At 40.4% G+C, this 19,325-nt stretch overlaps 1 protein-coding gene across 3 annotated transcripts in view; it reads left to right on the forward strand.

Moving 5' to 3' along the window:
- The first annotated feature begins 937 nt into the window (after positions 1-937).
- Positions 938-19,325, forward strand: part of igsf9b (immunoglobulin superfamily, member 9b) — a 33,119-nt gene continuing 14,731 nt past the window's right edge. For all 3 annotated transcript variants that reach the window (XR_003597673.1, XM_028034874.1, XM_028034875.1), the window contains exons 1-3: positions 938-1,450; positions 7,826-7,909; positions 12,937-13,143. Coding sequence is in view for 2 of the 3 variants with exons in the window: in XM_028034874.1 (XP_027890675.1) it covers positions 7,861-7,909; positions 12,937-13,143 (256 nt within the window). In the remaining variant the exon portion in view is untranslated. The remainder of the gene's footprint in view (positions 1,451-7,825; positions 7,910-12,936; positions 13,144-19,325) is intronic.

The raw sequence follows: 19,325 nt of genomic DNA on the forward strand, positions 1-19,325 counted from the left end.
AAAAACACCCTATAATTTTACCCCAGTTCGCCTCTGTACAAAAAGAGCCCATAAATAACAATTTCCTAGAGCATTTGGGCCAAAGAACATTTTACAATAGAATTTCAATTGTAAAATTGACATATTTTATGTCAATTTTTTTTTTACACAAGATTGAGGGTTAATAAGGTTGTTTGAACAGTATTCAGTATGAATGGTTAACAAGAACAAAAACAAAGTTTTGTTCTGTTATGTGTTATCATACACATAACAGTTTATGAAGCTAAAACAAAAAGGGAAACGATAGCCTGCTGTGGAAAAACAAAGCAAACATGTAGTAGATTATATCTTTTTATCTAATCTCGAACAGACAGTTAATGTTTTAATTTATGATAATCTAATGTTGTATTGTCATTGCCAGAATCTATTGCAAATTCTCAAAATGCAGCAATTATTTGCATTTAATTAATGAAAAAACAAAATAATATATATATATATATATATATATATATATATATATATATATATATTTGCAACTATTTGATCTTCCTATGACCATCAAGGAAAAACTGATTAATTGGTGCATGTCTTAAGATATTGTACTGGTCATTGTGCTAAGGATAATGGGATCAGCAGCAAAAATTCTCAAAATGTTAATAGTTTCTTTATTTACTTTGTCAAGTAGTTAAAAATGCTAAGCTTTGAAAATGACAAAATAACAAAAAGTAGTCAGTCATAACATTTTTAGTTATGACTGAAACAGCTATTATAGTCACTTAAGTTTAAAAGCTTAGCTGTAATCAGAATTTAGCTAGAAATATGTTTTTCGGTTTGTGCTGGTGTGTAGATGGGCTAACCTTTATTTTGAAAGTTTGAACGGGAAGTGCCTTGCTGTACCGGTGTGGAACTTGACGGAAGTGTTTACAGCCACCGTAGTAGAAGGAGGGATGAGGCTAATGAGAGGAGGGACACCGCGGGGACAGAAACCACGGCAGTGCTTTAACTAACCCTGCGGCGTGCTCTGCCGAGGAGTCCCGCGCCTGGTGGATGGTCAACGTCGACTGGAAGTCGCTTCTTCTCATTTAAACAACTAAAAGCACTTCGAGCAAGTTTGGATCCAGGAGAATACTGTAATGAAATTAGCTGCTGGGAAAGTTCATCTTTTAACTTAAATGGGATGAGGTAGCATGTTTTTTAATATCAGTTTTTTTTTTTTTAAACTGAAGACGCAAAGAAGTTTGCGGGACGTCCGATCACCATGGAGAGGCGGGATTAAAATGGTTTTAATTTTTCTCGGATTGAAAGGTTAAAAATGTGCCTACCTGCGCCCCGTTCCTCTTGATCTGAGCTTGTTTTTAACCACAAATATCCGTGGCGATAAAGGAATGGACACTTAAACTGGTCTGCAAGAAATCTTAAAGCGCATCCATGGATTGAGAGACTGTACTTTCAGTAAAGTGCCTCATGAAAGGTAAGGTGCAGGTGGAGCTGAGACATCCTCTAGTAATATAAACCTTTAGACTTGAAGCATCTTTTGTTTAGTCATTTAAATCATGTGCACTTCCCTGATCTTTTGTTTGTTGCATGTTAATTTCTACACACACTTAATCCTACTGTAGCTTTTCCACAGCTTAAATATCCCCCAGTTACAGCCATGCTCACAATCCCTTATTTTAAATGTGTTGTTGTTTTGGGTATCACATGCACTATTTGTAAAGTGTGAGCGTGTCTTTTTTTACATGATAGACCATTCTAAAGAGGTTTAACTGTCTGCATTGCCCCTTTAAACCAGCAGCTCAGCTCCCTGGATTAAAACAAGGAAAAACTGACAGCAGTACATATGTATGTGCAAACTGTTTTAAAAGCCCGTCTTCTCATGTGGCTTTAGAGTCCCAGAGTAACACAAAAGATGCACCTGTTTTGTTTAGCAGAAGATCTTGGTGGCTTGGTGTTTGAGCGCACCACTTTATCAGCCTGCTGCCTCTGGAGGATGCAGGCTTTTGGACAAAAGCTAGTTGTAACAGTTTTACACAAAGGACTGCAGCTGTTCTTTGCACTGTTGTCTTGCTGATCACTTTATTGAGAAATATGCATCCCTGCAGAGGTCTGTTGTCTTGTTATGAATATGTATTTTGAAACCCATCTTAATAAGATTCCAGTCTAGAAGCATCTGAGCTTATAAATCAGATTGGTTGCAAAAGTCTTTGATTGTTTTTGACAATTTCATAGTAAGTTTTAACATGTATGTTCTTCTAAAAATGAACCCCCTGTGGAAAGCATCGTATCTTTGCTGTTTATAACAGTTGTAGTTCACGGGTTTGGAAAAGCCCCTGAATTATTTACACAAAACAGCAAGAACCTGTTTTTCATTTGGAATCAGTGTTAAACACGGTATCATCCAATCCCTGGAGGTGCTTAAAGCCTGTGCACGTGAGGAGCTCAGGTGTTGCTTTACACAGTGATGTTTCTAATGCTTGTCGTCTAGAAAGCCTCAATAGTTAATCCCGTATCTGGCATTGTTTAAATATGAAGATTACATGACCAAAGGTTCAGCTGTGGACAGACTGACCTGTTGTTTTTAGAGATGTCTCATTTATGAGCTGAATAAGGCAGAGCACATAGAAATAAATGAAGAAATGCATTCATGCTTGATCCAGCAAGAGAGTACCTACAGTCAATTAATTTCTCTAGCTTCAAATTACAACAGATGTCATCCTTTATTCTTTTCAAGACAAATGGATCAGGTTCCTATCCAGTTCTAAAGGTCTAGAAATTAGTCGGTTACTGGCATTGAAGTAAACTGAGGTTCTAAAAAGCTCTTTAAAAATTGGTGGTTAATATTGTCCAAGTTTTCCTTATCAGGCCGATGTGTTAAGAAATGACTAACATGGGCCAATACCAATGTCGATACCAATATATCTTGCATCCCTCATAATCCATATTCTTCTGGGATCAATAGGAATCACTTTTATTTTTTCCTTCTAAACAAAAGCATGAATCAATTTTTCTTTGAAAGTTTTGCATGAATACCATTATTTTTCTAAAGGTTATACATTATAATCACATACTGGTCCATGCTGGTATAGATCCAAATCCAGTTAATTTCAATACGATGCAATCATGTAATCAGATTGAAATAAATATAAGGTACAATATTATCCTTGTTATGTTGCCGTACAATCACAGTTAGTTGATTAAAAAGTTTTATCTAAGGAACTCCGTCCAGTGGCTTTGCAGCATTGACTTGTCCATTAATGCCCCTTTCATCACGCTATTAAGAGCTGTCCATAGTGAAAGAAATGAGTCTCTTTGTGTCAGTGTTCAATAAATTCAGTGCAATACGTCAGCATTCTGTGCTAAAGTTCATGACCTCAGACTTTAGGGCTTCGCTTAGTTTTATGGCTCTAACCTGCTTCTGAGAATTATAGGAGGTGAAGGACAAAAGCTCAGGACTTAAAGGGCAATGTGAGCTGCTTTGCTTTGCTGTATCTCAGCTACCAAACATGAATGTAGATCATCTCAGGAGAGAAAAAAAATTCAATCAGTCTGTTCAGGCATGAAGCACATGGGTAATTTATTGGTGTAATGTGAGGAATTATTCAGTCCCTGCAGAAGGTGCGCAGGAAACCCTGAATGCAAGAGACAGACTGACTGGAAGTGAGGAATTTGGAAACACTCTGCCAGTAATTATTGCTAAACCTTGTAGTGCCATATGTTAGCGTATTGGTTATCACTGGTAATCCATATACAGTGGGTTTTCCCTGGGATGCGGGGACTCCCCTCTCGTGCTCGTTGTCTACTCAGCTAATTTCCCATTTTGTTCAAATAAGCATCAATGGATTTTCCAAACTAGGTTGCGTTGCCAGGAACAAAATCCATGCATTGACTGCTCCAGTCTGCCGACTGGTTCCAGAGTTTTGGGACCAGTCGTTGTGTTAATAACTGTGTTTTGCCCGTTACAAATCTTTGGTTGGCCGGTCAGAGTTTCTGCTCGAGTAACACTTGTAGTTGCGGCACGACACAGGTTTGTACAAAGGCCACGGCCTGTCAGGATTAGGAGGGATTACTAAGAGAGTAATACTACTGCTTATCAGGCCTGTATCTGTCACAAGCATCACTGATGGGCCTGCTTAGGTACTGAGGGATAAGGCATACTCTCTCACACACATAAGGTCAAACTGACAATACAGAAACCGATATATTATGGAAATATAGAGCTCTTGTTTTTGGGAGACTCCCAACATTTAATCTAAAACACCTGCATAGCCAAGGACAGAGCATTTATCTATCTACACATCTGCAAATGTTTACCGACGTGCTTCTTGCTGCATTTCAGCAGGGAAAGTCTGTTAAGACCAGTCAGTTCAAGTGTCACGTGTCCTCCACATCCGAGCCTGAACATCGTATTAAAGCTGCCCACCTGGTAAACAATCCATGCGGTCTCCACTAGAAGAAAGTCTGGACCCCCCTCCCGTGGGCAGACCTTTGTGACTTGATATAGCAGGGATTGATCACTGCACTGCTACATGAAAGCATGTCCTTGATGTGTCTCAACAGTTTGATCTCTAATTCAGTTAAACTATTAACACTCGAAACAGGAGGCCAGGATTAGACTGAGTGTTACAAATGTACCGTCCAGAAGGCTAAGTCATGCCGAGATCCAAAGCAATTTGTGTCAGTGAAATCCAGAGGAACACAGCACCATTGCATATTGTCAACATGCATGGTTTGGTTTGAAATATCTGCTGCTGAGGTGTTTAACATTTACAGTTTTTTTTTTTTTTTCAAAAGTATTCATATTGCCTGGTGGTGGCAACGTCATTAGCATGGCCATTGCCTTTCTCCGCAATTCTGCGCGATTCAAATCTAGAATTTCAACCTGGCCAGTCAGGGAACAGAAGGAGAAGTTGTGACTAATGTCATCAATTTTTTGTGCTGTTTTTAAATTGTAGTCTGCCTGTAGTTTTAGCAATGGCCACGCTTTCAAATATTGAATAAACTTTAACAGCTGCCTCGTTCGCATTGGCAGTGGAGGGCGGTTTTAGTGCAGGCAATTTTGGCTAAGCTTCATACCATCAAACTGGTGCGTTACATGCATCACGGGCAAACGTTAGCAACTGGGTAAAATTTAAAACCTCATCACAGTCCACTCTTCCAGCAAACAGTCGTTTCTCAATAACTAAAAGTCCAGACCTTCTGTAGCACAGAACAAGAGACTGGTTTTACCAAGTGCAACATCATGCTTTGGGAATGTGTTTCTACAACAGGGGCTGGGAATGTAGTCAGAATTCATGGGAAGACGGGTGGAGCTAGGAGGGAAAAACTAGAAGAATAACCTTTTAGAAACTTCAAAAGTGGGGAGCAAATTCACCTCCCACCAGGACAACAACACTATAAACACAACCAGCGCTGCAATGATTAAGATCAAAATGTATTTATGTTTTAGTATTATCCAGTCAAAGTCCAAACCTAAATTCAGTTGAGAATCTGACAGTTTCCATCCAGTCCAACTGAGCTTTAGTTATTTTGCTTGAAGAATGGCCAAAATCTCAGTATCCTTGTCATGTAAAGCTGTAACTGCTTTGAAAGGGGGATTTCTTCAAAATATTGATGCGGGGAGCTAGATACGAAACTCAGTTTTCAGGGTTTTCTTTTTGTCAAATAAACCATATGTATGTTGTCTTCTTACTTTACAGTTGTGCCCTGAATACCTTTTCCAGGCGCTATGTGTGTTACATTGTATCATTTTATGCATACACTCTGAATTTAATATCTATCCTCCTTCAGAGGCCCTCAGAGTGCACATGCCAATTAAATGGCTCTGCTCTGCTGCATGAGGAAATAACCTGCTTGTCTCTGTCTAATACCGCACCTGCAGACAGAAACCCCCTCTGCCCCCATTCCACTCTTTCCTTGTCTGTCTGCACAAGACTGTCACATAGTACTTCCTGGTGCTGAAGCATATTTCAGTTTACTGGAACAAAGGTAAAGCTGATTTGAGATTGATAAATGATATTTGAGGTCTAGATGTAAGCTTAAATTGGAGAAACACTGTATGATGGGAATTTGCTGTATATCTCATTCTGTTAAAAAAAAAGAAGTGAGAAGGCAAAACGAAGGAGGATGCTGTAAAGTGCAATCACATCCATCAGTTTGTTGCCTGCTGGAGGTGACACATAAACAATTTGGACTGCACAGATTTGTTGTTTATCTTCTGAATCCATTGAGAGCGGCGCTTATTTCAACATCCCAGAGGGCAAACAGAGGGCTGTTGAAAGGAACCCTGCGCTTTTGCATTTCACCGTGATGCCTGACTGACTCTACGGTTCTTCTAAACAAGAAAGCCAGTAGAATATTGTGAAGTTCATGTTTCTGCTTTGCTATTCTGAGCTGTTTGTTTGCTTAAGCGCTCCGAAGCGATTAAATGTCTCCAGCGGATCATGGAGTTGGTTTGCATTTGTACGGTCTATCTGCGGCTGCATCATCACCTAGCATGTGTCCCACCTCTTTTCTAAGCACAGCCGCCTTCTGAAGTTACTCAAATGAACTTTAAGCAATGCGCTTATGGTAAGTGTACTGAATGAAGTGAATGCATGGAGAAGGGTGGAAGGGCTTCCTTTATGCTTGGAGGGCAGCAACTTTAACGAGTCTCTAATCCAATTTGAAGTAGGCAGAGGAGCCACTTTTCCACTTCTTCAAGTGGAGTCATGTTTGTCAGACTAATTAGGAGATCAAAATCTGGAGTTTGTTTTTTCTTGAAAGACTCATTTGGGTCATTTGTGCATTTAGTCTTTAGATGAATCTTACATGATTCTGCTGTTTGTTCGTCATGTGCTGTCTTAATGTTAATCTAAGTAAAGCTCGTCATCCAACAGAAATCTGTTTTTGCTGCTTAAGCATTAGCAATAAGGTAACATTTGGAACTGGGAGACTTACCTTTCAGTAGGACATTTATCTTTCTTTTTTTCCTGATACATTTCTTAGCAGAAGAATTTTGATTCATTGTTGTCACAATAAATCCCAATTAATGTTTAACTCTCAGAACTGTCCGTATTGTGTGGATTGTTAATTTTAGTATTTTCTCCACTGTGGATGTGCAATGAGATAAATTAAATAAATAAATTACAAAATATGATTATTGCAGTTTTTGTTTGCAGATTACCGGTAGTATTATAAATCACACTTCTTTATGGCTGGTGTCCGAAAGAAGCATAAATTGTATGTTTTTTTGGCAGCATACGTATTTGTGATTGCTATCATGCAGTCACAACCATACAGTTGCCTGAAAAAGAAGTAATAAATAGCTCTTTTGGTCACTTTTATTACTGTCACAGAACTACCACAAAATATTGTGATAACATTTTAAATTCATATTGCCCACCTCTAGCTTTCAGTGTTGTTCCTTTCTCCTGCCTACTGCTGTTGACCCATTTAGATTCAGGCCAGACCTCATGAATGTGCTGGACCAAACCCAAGCAACAGGTTAATCTGACCTTAAAGAGGTCTTCCTCATCGCTAACAAGCACACTTAAGTCCTAAACGTCCACAGGATGCAAAGTCTAGGCGGGTTTTACTGGTTGTTTTGAGAAGCTCTCATTGGATTGGCTCAGTTTGCCTTAAATCCAACATAAAATCAGATTATGTTTTCAAAGAATACACTTATTCATCAACCAAAGCACATCTGGAATATGGTGTTTGGCTTGGATAATGTGCAGACATAAACTCCAGGGATTACATGTGTCTGAGGAGGGGGATGTTTGAGGGATGTCCCCATGCAGCGGGGATTCTGTCAGTCTTTCTGTCTTTCTGATGAAGGGTAAAAAGGATGTACGGTCTTGTTTTTCAGACTGCAAGATGTGTGGAGGAGAGTGACGGACGGCCATGGGACTGGAGAGACGGTGGCTTCAGGCTGTAGCCATCTGTCTGCTAAGTAAGTATGCTAATGCAAATATGGATTAGCTGCATTCATTATTAATGCATTTCCATGTTGAATTTCTTTCTTGATGGCATTGTCCTTTTCAAGGGTTAGCTGAAAAAGGTAATAATTAACCCCTAGCAGAAATCTGTATTTGTGTAAGCTAAACAAAACGTATATATATATATATATATATATATATATATATATATATATATATATATATATATATATATATATATATATATATATATATATAAATAGAATACATATGAATAGTTAGACATTTTCTGATGAGAATTGTGTTACACAATTAGGCCTGTCACAATAAGCTTTAAATTAATAATCACATGATAAATTAAAACAAGCTCAATAATGTCCACGTGGAAGATTTATAATTTTTCTTTCTTCTCTCTCTTTTTCTGACAATAATTGTATGACAAAAGTCTTCAGTCTGATGTTTTGTTCTCAACTAGCCAATTTTTAAAAATAATTTCTTGGCACTAGTGGCCTTTATTTTAAAGTGATTAGACAGGAATATGGGTTACAAGATGACCGGCAAAGGTCATCGGGCCGGGACTTGAACCCATGACGACCGCTTGGAGGACTAAGGCCTCCATACATGGATCTCACATGTATCTCACACAGCAGCACTCCAACTAGGACAGTTTTGTTTACAGAGACTCTATAATTCATTATTTGTAGTTTCTGTTGTTAAGTGTATTTAGTATGGATATTTAAAATGTCCTCCAGTTTAAATATCCAACTTTAAATTCACTATAATTTAAAGTTTATTGCTCTTTGAGAATGCGTTCTTGTATTATTATACTATTATTAAAGTGAGAAAAATATGTTCCACAAGTTAACGTCAATTGATTTTGTCACCATAGTATTCAACAGTGATATTATTAAATGTTCTAGTTTGCGTAATTATTTTACAGCACTAGCTTTGGCATACCTTTATACAAGCAGGCATCCCTCGCCACCACTGTTACTTAGGATCAACAAGCATCTGGTGAAGCTTTGAGAAGCAGTGAGTGGATGTTGTTGATCAGCTGGACGCAGACGCTCCACATGTATAACATGGTTTATCGGCACTGCTTCATGTCGGGGAGAGAGTGAAGAGGCGGGGTCGCAGCTCAGACATGAGTGGACAAGAGAGAATGGGGACAAAATCCAACTTAAACAATATATCTCTGGGTGCGGATTTAGATCAATCCTGGATTTATGCTACCCCCCCTCAAACTCCAGACCCCAGGCACACGTCCTTGTGTGCATGCTTGTGTTTGTAGAAGGGGGGTGGTGGGTGGTGGGATTGATCGTGCTGGTTCCACACACCATGTGTATACCCCAGGGGGTGGTGAGAGGTTGGCTGGACCAAACACAGAGGCTCCTGCTGCATCAGAGCCTCGCCCCTCCTCCTCTTTCCCTCCCTTTGAGATTAAAGTAATCACCAGGCCAGATGAGTAGTGGAGCAAACACTGGCACCTAGTTGAGCACACACCCATGTTAGCACATGACAGCGAGAGAGATAAAGGAGGTGGAAGGACTGCTTCTTGCTCCAGGTGTCACTAATGGGATTGCAGCTACTCAATCTTTTCTACCAAATGCCCACATGATTGTTGTGAATGCCCTGTAATGGCCCGGCTTTTAGCAGTCGGGGAAAGTCAAACTCAGGAGCTGATCTGTGACCGGTTTCTGCCAGAATCAGTTATGATGTTATTTTTTATAACCCGTTTTTATAACCTCTTATTGACTTTTCTGTAGGCATGGGCTGGTGAGGTATGAAGCCTGTAGCATTTATTCAAAAATGTTGCATAGTATAATTGCTTTTATTTAAAGCAGAAAACCAGCAGTAATTCACACTTTTGGTAAAATAATAAATAAAACATATTATTTCAGTTGCTACAACCAGGTTTCTTACTGACCAGCATGGATTTCCAGTTTTCAGTTCTGACTGCTCTGAATTTGACAGATGAAATGGAAAAATCAAATAATCAAAGCACATCCGGTTTGTTCATGAGTTTTGTCAAGAAAATCCGAGCTCATCCCACTTCCCCATGCTGGAGATTTTAGTTTAACAGTAATAATAAATAAAGTTATCTTTAAAATGAATCACTCAAGTGACATCAAGGCCCAGCAGTAGACTTAAGTGTCAATAAAGTTAGTTTAACAGTAATAATAAATAAAGTTATCTTTAAAATGAATCACTCAAGTGACATCAAGGCCCAGCAGTAGACTTAAGTGTCAATAAAGTTAGTTTAACAGTAATAATAAATAAAGTTATCTTTATAATGAATCACTCAAGTGACATCAAGGCCCAGCAGTAGACTTAAGTGTCAATAAAGTTAGTTTAACAGTAATAATAAATAAAGTTATCTTTATAATGAATCACTCAAGTGACATCAAGGCCCAACAGTAGACTTAAGTGTCAATAAAATAAATCTAGTTGTGTGTGTTGTTTTTGTCTCATGCAAACTTTGCTTTAATTCTACTTTTTTCTATCTAATCATAAGAAATCATAGTCAGTCAGAGAGATTCATGAAACAGGAAAAGCAGGTTTCCTGGAAAAAGAGGAAGTTTCCAGCCTGCAGATTTATAAAAATAGTTGAGACTATTTTAAAGCATGAAAGTTTTAAAAAATTAAATCTAAACATTTTGAGTAATTTGATAAGATTCAAAGTAAAATACTTATATTAATATTGATTTACTTGTAATAATACTTACACTTATATTTGTGAGAACACTTATAAGAAAAACAAGCAAATGTAACTTTGGTATCAAATAATTAGAATAATAGATTATTCTTGGTTTCTTTTCAGAAAACATCTGTAATAACTCACATTAAGATTATAATAAGAGTAACTAATAAGTTATGGTTATAAAATCATAAATGAATGATAGATCAGAGAAGCTGAAGAAAATAAATGTGATATAAGTTATGGTTATAAAATTATAAATGAATGCTAAATCAGAGAAGCTAAAGAAAATAAATGTGATATAAATGTGATTTTGACATTAAACTTGAAATGGTGTAAAAGGTTGTAAAACTGCAATTAAACATCACTGATATGTTGGAGGTAGATGGTAGGTGAAAGGTGACAGGAAGGGAAAAAGGGGAACTAACAGGAGAGCAGAGATGATCAGCACCTTATATGGAAACAGGAGGTTGAGCAGCCCTGAGACATTGGCACAGACATCATGACATGATGTCTCTTAAGACAGTGACGGATATGAGATCATCTGTCTAAGCAGACAGATGAACCCTATATAAGGTGGGTGCAAAAGAGGAACCGTTCGTTGGATCCTCCGGGCAGCTTCGAGCCAAGATCGAGATGGACAAAGAACTCTGCAGCTGAAGAAGAGCCGGGGCCACGGAGCCGGAGACTGTCCTGCACATGGAGACCAACCCGTCTGGCCCACAATCTGTGGCTTCGAATCGCACTTCTCTCATCGGCTGGGTTCTGACCCCAAAGACAAAGATGAAGACAAAGACAAGGAAGAAGAACTGGTGCCTTTTTTCCTGCCAGCACCAAGTCCTGTGTGACCTCACCATCCATGCGGAGAGGAGGCTCATCAGACCTGCGGAGATCCTGGCCTTCATCGATCAACATCTTCCTCCTGTTGCAACACCTTCTTCATCATCAAGCCAGGTCTGGGGTTCGAGGCGCCAGGCTCCGTCCGTCTCTCTCAAAGGTTCCCTTTTTTAGTTCTCAGTATCAGCAGTAGGGAAAGATAGACTAGATGATTGATTTTACTTATTTGATTATTTCTGCTACTGAATTAAGCTGTACTGACCCTTGCAAAAATGCCTTACTAATAAAATATTTAGCATAAAGAAAATCTAAAAGATGTTGTGGACATTCAGTTAATGAGTCACCTTAAAGTTCTTTGATGGTTGTAAAATAGCTGTGATGTTTGATTCTGGAGAGGAAGAGGTGGAAAATGTTTTTAGGTTGCTGGTAGCCCATATTTAAAACCTCATCCTTGGGACTCGCCCGAGTCACTAAAACCTACCTGGTTCAATAACAAATGCAAGTTGCAAAATAGAGAACGAGCGACCGTTAACAGGTGTGCTCTGTGAAACTAGTTGGCTGTAGGCTGCTCAGTCTGGCTAATTCACAGGGGGAAGAAGGGTGGGACACCTGGATGTAGGCCGTCAGATAACCAGGCGAATCGTTTCTCGAAACCAGCTTAAACAGAGTTTACTTCAGTTCTGGACAGGGTAAATCCCAGCAGATTTAGGAAACTCAACGGACCCGTTAGACGGAGAGCTGGTAGCACATCTCCCCTCTCAGAAGAGGAAGTACGAGAGTGAGAGAGTAGAGACAGAAAGGAGGGGGGGGGTGTTGCGCAACAACAGTTTGTTGAAAGTTGTTAGTTTGGCCGTATTTATTAAATCAGATTTTCAGTATTTGATTTAGAATACAGATCAGAGCCAGTCAAATGAAAAGTGGTCGTATGAAATCACTGGCCCATTGATAAGTACATCTTTTACAATATTATTTGTTACATTTTTTGTTAATATTTGGATTTCAATGCATGGAGAAGAATATAAAATAAATACCCACTAAATTTAATATTAGTGTTTGTGTTTTGCACAACCTGAAATATTTCCAAATGGCTGAAAGATGTGTTCTTTCAGCCTGCAGACTGGCAGTGTGCAGCAGAGGAAAGGCCGCTACTCAACCTGAGAAAACTCTGATCACTCCGGCTCTTTTCCCTTGATTATGTTAAAACGACTGTAATCCATTACTTGGAAAAGTTAGGTGTTTTATGAAGTCATTTTTAAACTTTTCTATACTTTGTGGTTAAAGTTTCTCAGTAAAACTGATCCATTCTTCCTTAACAGCTTTCACATAAACAAAATTCCCCAAAGCAATCTCCAAAATTTCAGAGCATGTGATCCGGCTCTATTTGAGGCTGTAGCATCCTTGAAAAGGAGCATCTGTAATTTGCCCGTTCCTTGTTTATTGCCTCTTGCGCTGTCTGCACAGATCCACCCAGGCCTTTGCGCTGATGATATATCATCGTGTCTCCAGGTGTGTCTCAGGGTTTGGCATCGCTGGTCCATGCCAGAGAGGGTGACTCTGCAGAACTGGACTGCAGTCTGACTCCATCGTCCAAAGAAGCCACCACCCCGAACCTCTTTCCCTTACACGTTGTGGAGTGGGTGCGCCTTGGCTACAACGTACCTGTTCTCATTAAATTCGGAGTGTACGCTCCTCGTGTTCATCCTAACTACAAAGGTAAGAAAAGCAACACAAATTCCTCTTTGAAGAACAAGCGTCTGGCTTCCGTAGCTCAAGAAACCATGATCCCCCCCAGATAACAGATTTATTTGGTAACAAAACTTTCCTTCATCTTTTAAGAACAAAGGAAGTCATAAGGAGACTACACTGGTATTAATAACGACTTGGGGAGGAGATGTTGGGTTCAAATCCTACCCCAAATAGATAATCCACGCAAAGCACTGTAATTACAGGTGTTCAGTCTGTGTTTTCGGCATGCACTTGTACAGCAGCTCAGAGGGGAAGGGTGAGAATGAGCGACGGTTAAAGAGGGGTGGAGTGGAGATGAGAAAGGAGGAAGGGGCATACCAGGAACGCTGCTCACTGGGGGATTAGGAGTGTAGGTGGGGGCTTGGTTGTGAGCTGACAGTGTTTTATTAGTATGCTGAAGGGTGACCCAGTAAGAGGAGATTGTTGTGCTGGAAGGAGGATGCATGAAGCATTGGGAATAATGGGAGTTTTTCCTTGCTGGAAGCCCTATAATCCCATCATTGTCTGCCGGAGCCCAAAAGACAAAAGAGGGGTATCACAACCTCCCGTTGCGCTTCCAAAGCCGACAAGACCACTGGGGCACCCCAAATCCTGTACTGTCCCAACTGGGTCACCAAAAAGTAGAAAGTTTCCAAACATCCCAGCTCATTTGTTGCGTGGGTGTGCAGAGAAACATGTGAAATACCTGAGAAACCTCACTGTCACCTGGAACACGCTTCCAGCCATCAGGTGACTGTAACGCGTCGTTTTAGCTGCTGCTTATGCAGCCTTAGTTGTTATCTCATGCATGTGCACCCATAGTAACGTCAGCAACACTGCAGAGGTGAATTGTAGTGTAAAAAACTAGGTGTTTTCTTGTTTTCCCATATTCATCCTTTGTGTGTGTGTTTTTTTTTTTGTCTGGTGTGGGTTTTGCCTCTGTCTGCCTCAGATCCTCATATTTCCCCTCCCACTGGGGGCAGATGGCAGCATGTCAAGCGTGTCAGTGCTGCGGGTCTAATGTATGCTTCCCTCAAATTAAAATATTTTGGGATTTTAGATTTGACGCCGAGACAGGGTCAGGTCGCCAAACGTTTCCCGATCTTTGCGTTAGCCTGTCCGAAGACACAAGAGGAAATGCGGGGGAGCGTCAAGCTGAAGATCAAGATCAACCCATTAAGGATCAGAAAAAAGAGCTATGAATAATGGAGGAGCTGTGCTACTGTTCACTTCCTTTGTTAACAGAGCAGATTCTACCAGTTAAACTAAATACTTCTGTATCTATTGCTACCGCTTTTATATTTTGTCTTGTGAAACTTTTAATTCATTTCAAAGGGATTTTATGTGATAGTTGCAGCTTCTTGTAAAAAAAAAAGATACATAGTTTCAAAATTTATTACAAATAAAAATCTAAACATGTACTGTGTTCAGCACCCGCAGTTAAAATTTTGTAGAGTCACCTTCTGCTGTGATTACAGCTGCAAGTCTTTTAGTCTAAGTCTCCGTCAGCTTTGCAGCTCTGAACACTGACATTGTTTCTCTTTCTTCTTGACCAAATAAGACAACCCTTGTGACATTTTATGGAAAGATGCTCTACTGGATTTAGGTCTGGAACCATTCTAATACTTGAACATGCTTTGATCCAAAAACCATTGATTATTCGCTCTGGTTATAAGTTTGGTGAACCTCCATCCCAATCTGAAATGTTTTACTGCCTCTTTTCTTGTTTTCTTCCAGCATTACCTTGTACATAGTTCAGCCCCTTTCCAGTCAACTCTGACCAGTCTCCATTTCCCTGTAAAGCATCCTCAAAGATGGATTGGATGTTGGACAGAAAGTTGCTCCATTAGGTGTTTAAAGCTTGAGATGTTGCTTTATAACCAAATCCCTGCTTTGACATTCTTCACATCTTTCTGTTTGACGTGTCTGCTGTGTTCCTGTGTTTTCATGATGCTAAAGTTTTTTAACAAACCTCTACTCTTCACACAACGCCTGGACTTATACTGAGATTAAAAAAACACAGGTGAACTCAGTTTATTATTTGTTTAACTTTTGAAGTCAGTAAGCATTCCTAGATTTTTCTTAGGTGTAAAAAAGAAAAAGGAGTTGGATACAAATATCCAGCTCACTTTCCACACCACAATTATGTGCCTATCTTATAAAGTCCCAATAAAATACATTAAGTATTGGACCAGTATGTGACAAAATGTGAAAAGTTAAAGGAGAATCCCTACCTTTGTAAGACAGCAGCTAGAGATGTTTAAAACTAAAAAGCTCTCACTGTTAAAGTAGATTATGCTCCTAGTTTTTCTTCTGTACTCATTGCATTGCAAATGATGTCAGATGCTGTGTGTCCTCAGCCTGCTGCTATGTCCCAAGGTCGTTTACGCTATTAACAATTTTTATCAGCGGAGATGAAAAGAATCTCAGCGTGTGGCATCCGGGGTGCTTGTTTCCGTCCATTAAAGCAGCTGTTTTTGATATAATATCAGGTGCTCTTGAGATAGTGCTGTGTGTGCTCAAGGAGTGTCCCCACTCCAGCCATAGAAACCATTAAACACAAACCTGTCCAGCTCTCAGAGAATGCTTCATATTTCACCGTGGCCCGTTTCCCACTCTCGGCAATGCCCTGCAGGGCTAAACATTAGTCAGCTCACAGCTAAGAGGAAACAGCCAGACCAAACTGTGACCGACACTCTTGCAATAGCAGGCTTTAGTTGTATCTGTCCAGACAATGTGTTTGAGTCTGGCAGTGTCAGGATGGTTTACTGTCGCAGGGCTAGATCAAATGTCTCCTGTGTTGTGAAGAAAATCAGTAGAGACTGTGAGCGGGGGGCCCTGACCTGAGGTTAGGACGACAATGGGCAAACCCCCAGATCTCAGCGGGCCGCCCTCACACTCGCAGTGTGACTTGTGAAACCCCGGGAAAGTCAGAGTCTGTGTTTTTCACACACGTGCAGGAGTCAGTAAAACATTTACAGTCTTTAATGTTGACAACTGGTTCAGACAAATGCAAAATTTTTACCACCCGCCTTCTAGTAAAGTTTTGTGGAATTTATTGTTAAACATCCAGGCTTATGTAAATGTGGGCGTGTTTTACCTTCAAAAGCAAGGGGGGGAAATTGAAACATAAACCTGAATGTCAGTTTTTCTGGACCAGGTGATTGTGCAGCTAACAACAACACATAAAAAGCATAAGAGACTGAAACCAAAGTTCTTCATTTTTGTAATCTTGTAGCAGCAGGCTGACGCAGGGACCCGAGTGCTTCAGGCTTCATGTCCTGCAGAGTTTTGGCAAAAGGATGCAATTTGATTGAAGTATTTCATTGGTCTGGTCAAGCAAGAAAAAAAAACCCATTTGTAATCTCAAATATTTTTGCCTATCCTGTTCAGTACATTTGTAAGAACCTGTACATCCATTCATCTGTTTGGCAGGTGGGCATTTATCATATTTATCATTTATCACAATAAATTTCTTATAAAAGATTTGATTTGTCATTGTCGATAAATTGCAAATAATGACATTTAACAAAACAAGACCATTTGTATTGTCAACTTTACTATTTTCTCCTCTGTTCAATAAGAGTGAATAAATACCTCAAAATATGAAAATACGATAAAATTACTATACATTTTAGTGACACAAATCACACATCCTTATGTGAATGGAGTCTAAAAACCCATATTATATATTATATTAAAAGTTTACAACTGTAGAAATATCTTAAATTTTTCAAATAAGCCTGACAGCACCTCAAAATCTGGGAAATTATGACATTTTACTAGAAAAACGTATTATTCTTATTTTAAAATTAAAATAAGAATAAGCATTTATCTAAGGTCTGTCCATCTGAACTACGGAAACAATGACCAGACACATAGTAATAATTAACACAAGGTTATCTTTCCCTGATTCTCACACAAACTTCATGTTTTGCTCTGGGAAGAAGCTGATATACCTCTTCAAGTGTACTGAACTCTGAAGTTCCTTTGTGAAGATTTGAAAATTAAATCAAACGCTTTGTGGCCGTGCCTAAAGGGCTTATGCCTGTATTAAGTTGAGTTACTGTAGTAAATGTGGGCACATGAGCTTTGTGAAGCTGCGTCCAGCCCACTAGCTACGAGCTGGACGCAGCGAAAGGGGCAGAGTTAACTGTAATCTATCCCATGACAAAGAGCTATTCATAAGAGGGTTAAACTGATTAGTGGGACAGGAGGATTGAAGAGAGAAATTTGGGGGGAACGGGAGGGGGCGAGCTGTCCGAGGCAGCGGCCGGATCCAGACTTATGATTGTATTCAAATCAAAACACATCCCACAATGCACCACTGCCCCAGCTCCCTTACTCACATGTGGATGAACAAAGAAAAGCAAAGCTGATGCTTCTCCAAACAAAACAAAAAAAGCACTGCCTTCCTCCAAAGGTTTCCCTGTCAGCATATTGTATGAAATCTGCAATGCTACGCCTGTTTTATTTATGAATATGAAACAAGAAAACATTTGTACTGAAGCTGCAGTTTCCAGTAAGCTGATGAAATACAGTTTTCCTGCTTAGACGCTGAAAGAACAAGAGCTGTGTAATCACAAAGCATCAAGGCTTATAGGGGTTTCACCTTCGGGTCCTTTGAAAAAAAACCCGAGAAGGAAGAGATAACATCATGGAGACGATGGCCGGCCGGCAGCGGCTCCGCTCTAAAAGCCGAGTGGCTGCCGGCCCACCACCCACCGGGTGAGAACCTAACTCGCTAATATGAAGAGGCTGCGTCTTAGAGTTCAAACAGCGCTGGTGGGATTAGCGTTTCCATTTTCTACCCTTGGCTGCACTGCAGCTCAACCTGTTGGAAACAAGGACTCATTTTTAACGTGGAGCGGATCTGTCATGTGATTGCGACTGGACGAAGAAAGAAAAAAGGAAGAGGTGGAGATGGAGCAGCGGCTATTGTTTCAACCAATTGCTCTGTTCTCCATAGAGCTTAATGGCGTTTGTCTCTTGAAGGTGGACTTTGTGTTAGTGTAGGGCGGGGGGTGATGAATGTGTCTGCTGGAGCTCGGGGGTCAAGAAGGTCAACGTCTCATTGGTTTCAGTGGATTATCGATGCACATAATTTGAGTAACCTCCCCATAACCTCTTCCTCAGTTCTTCTCCGATTCAAACACGTGAAGGGTTGTTTGTATGCCATCGGTTTCCCATTTTTCCACACTTGTGTCCAGTCGTATCCCCGAAGAGATGAGCAACCTTATTTTTAGCGTCTGACAGGGCAGAACACCTGCCAAGTGCCATCTTAGGTTTTAATTCCAACATGCAACATTCAAATTTGGATAAAGCGCCATTTGTCACACAGCCTGGTTGTTTTGTCTGCCCACAGGGTGAAAGAGAAAGTCTCCTTTCTCTGTTGTTCATTATTTCTTTCATTCTCCCCTCTCCGTCTCTTGGGGTCTGGATTTTCATCCAATGCAATGTTTTTTCACCACTTGTAATTTTTCAAATCTTTGACAGTAGAACCCCCCTGCTCTCCCTCAGCCATGCACGATTGACCCGCCCCCTGCCCATGTTTGGCCGTGTCGTGTTTCTACAGCAACTGAATTTAAATCTAAACCTACAGCCCGGGCTTTCCTCGGTCTCATCACTATGGTAACCTGAGAGCACGAGGAATGACGGGGTGGAGCTGGGGAAGGAGGTTGTTGTCTCTTTGTAGTGACGGACATGGGGGAGGATACGGGAGAGGGTTAAGAAAGGGTTGGACAGTGAAGCCAGGCTTCAGGGGGCAGGGCACTCTCCGGTTTTTGAAAATCAACATGTACACACACCCACACTCACGTGCTCCAGGGCCCTGTGGCATCGTAGGGATTTCCACCGGCTGCATTTTAGCGATCCCCACAATGAGCAGCTCCACTCTTGCGCACAGAAGTGGGCGATAAATTCCACATCGGTTGAGAAAAGGTTGCAGAGGAAATGTGCAGCTGTGGGAGGATCCCTCATGGCACGATTAGAGGAAACCATCTAAAGTTATCCCGATACCTGTTATCATCTCCCCGCACATTTCCCCCCCGCTCTCCCAACCCTGCCCAGCTGTTTGAAAGATGCTGACCTGAAACCAATGGCATTCGTTTTATGGATCCTCTAAAGTGAGCGCCGCTCCCATCAAGTGCTTGTCCGTCTTTCAGGAGGTC

The sequence above is a fragment of the Xiphophorus couchianus genome, chromosome 12, assembly GCF_001444195.1.
Source record: "Xiphophorus couchianus chromosome 12, X_couchianus-1.0, whole genome shotgun sequence".
In the NCBI taxonomy this organism is placed as follows: Eukaryota; Metazoa; Chordata; class Actinopteri; order Cyprinodontiformes; family Poeciliidae; genus Xiphophorus; species Xiphophorus couchianus.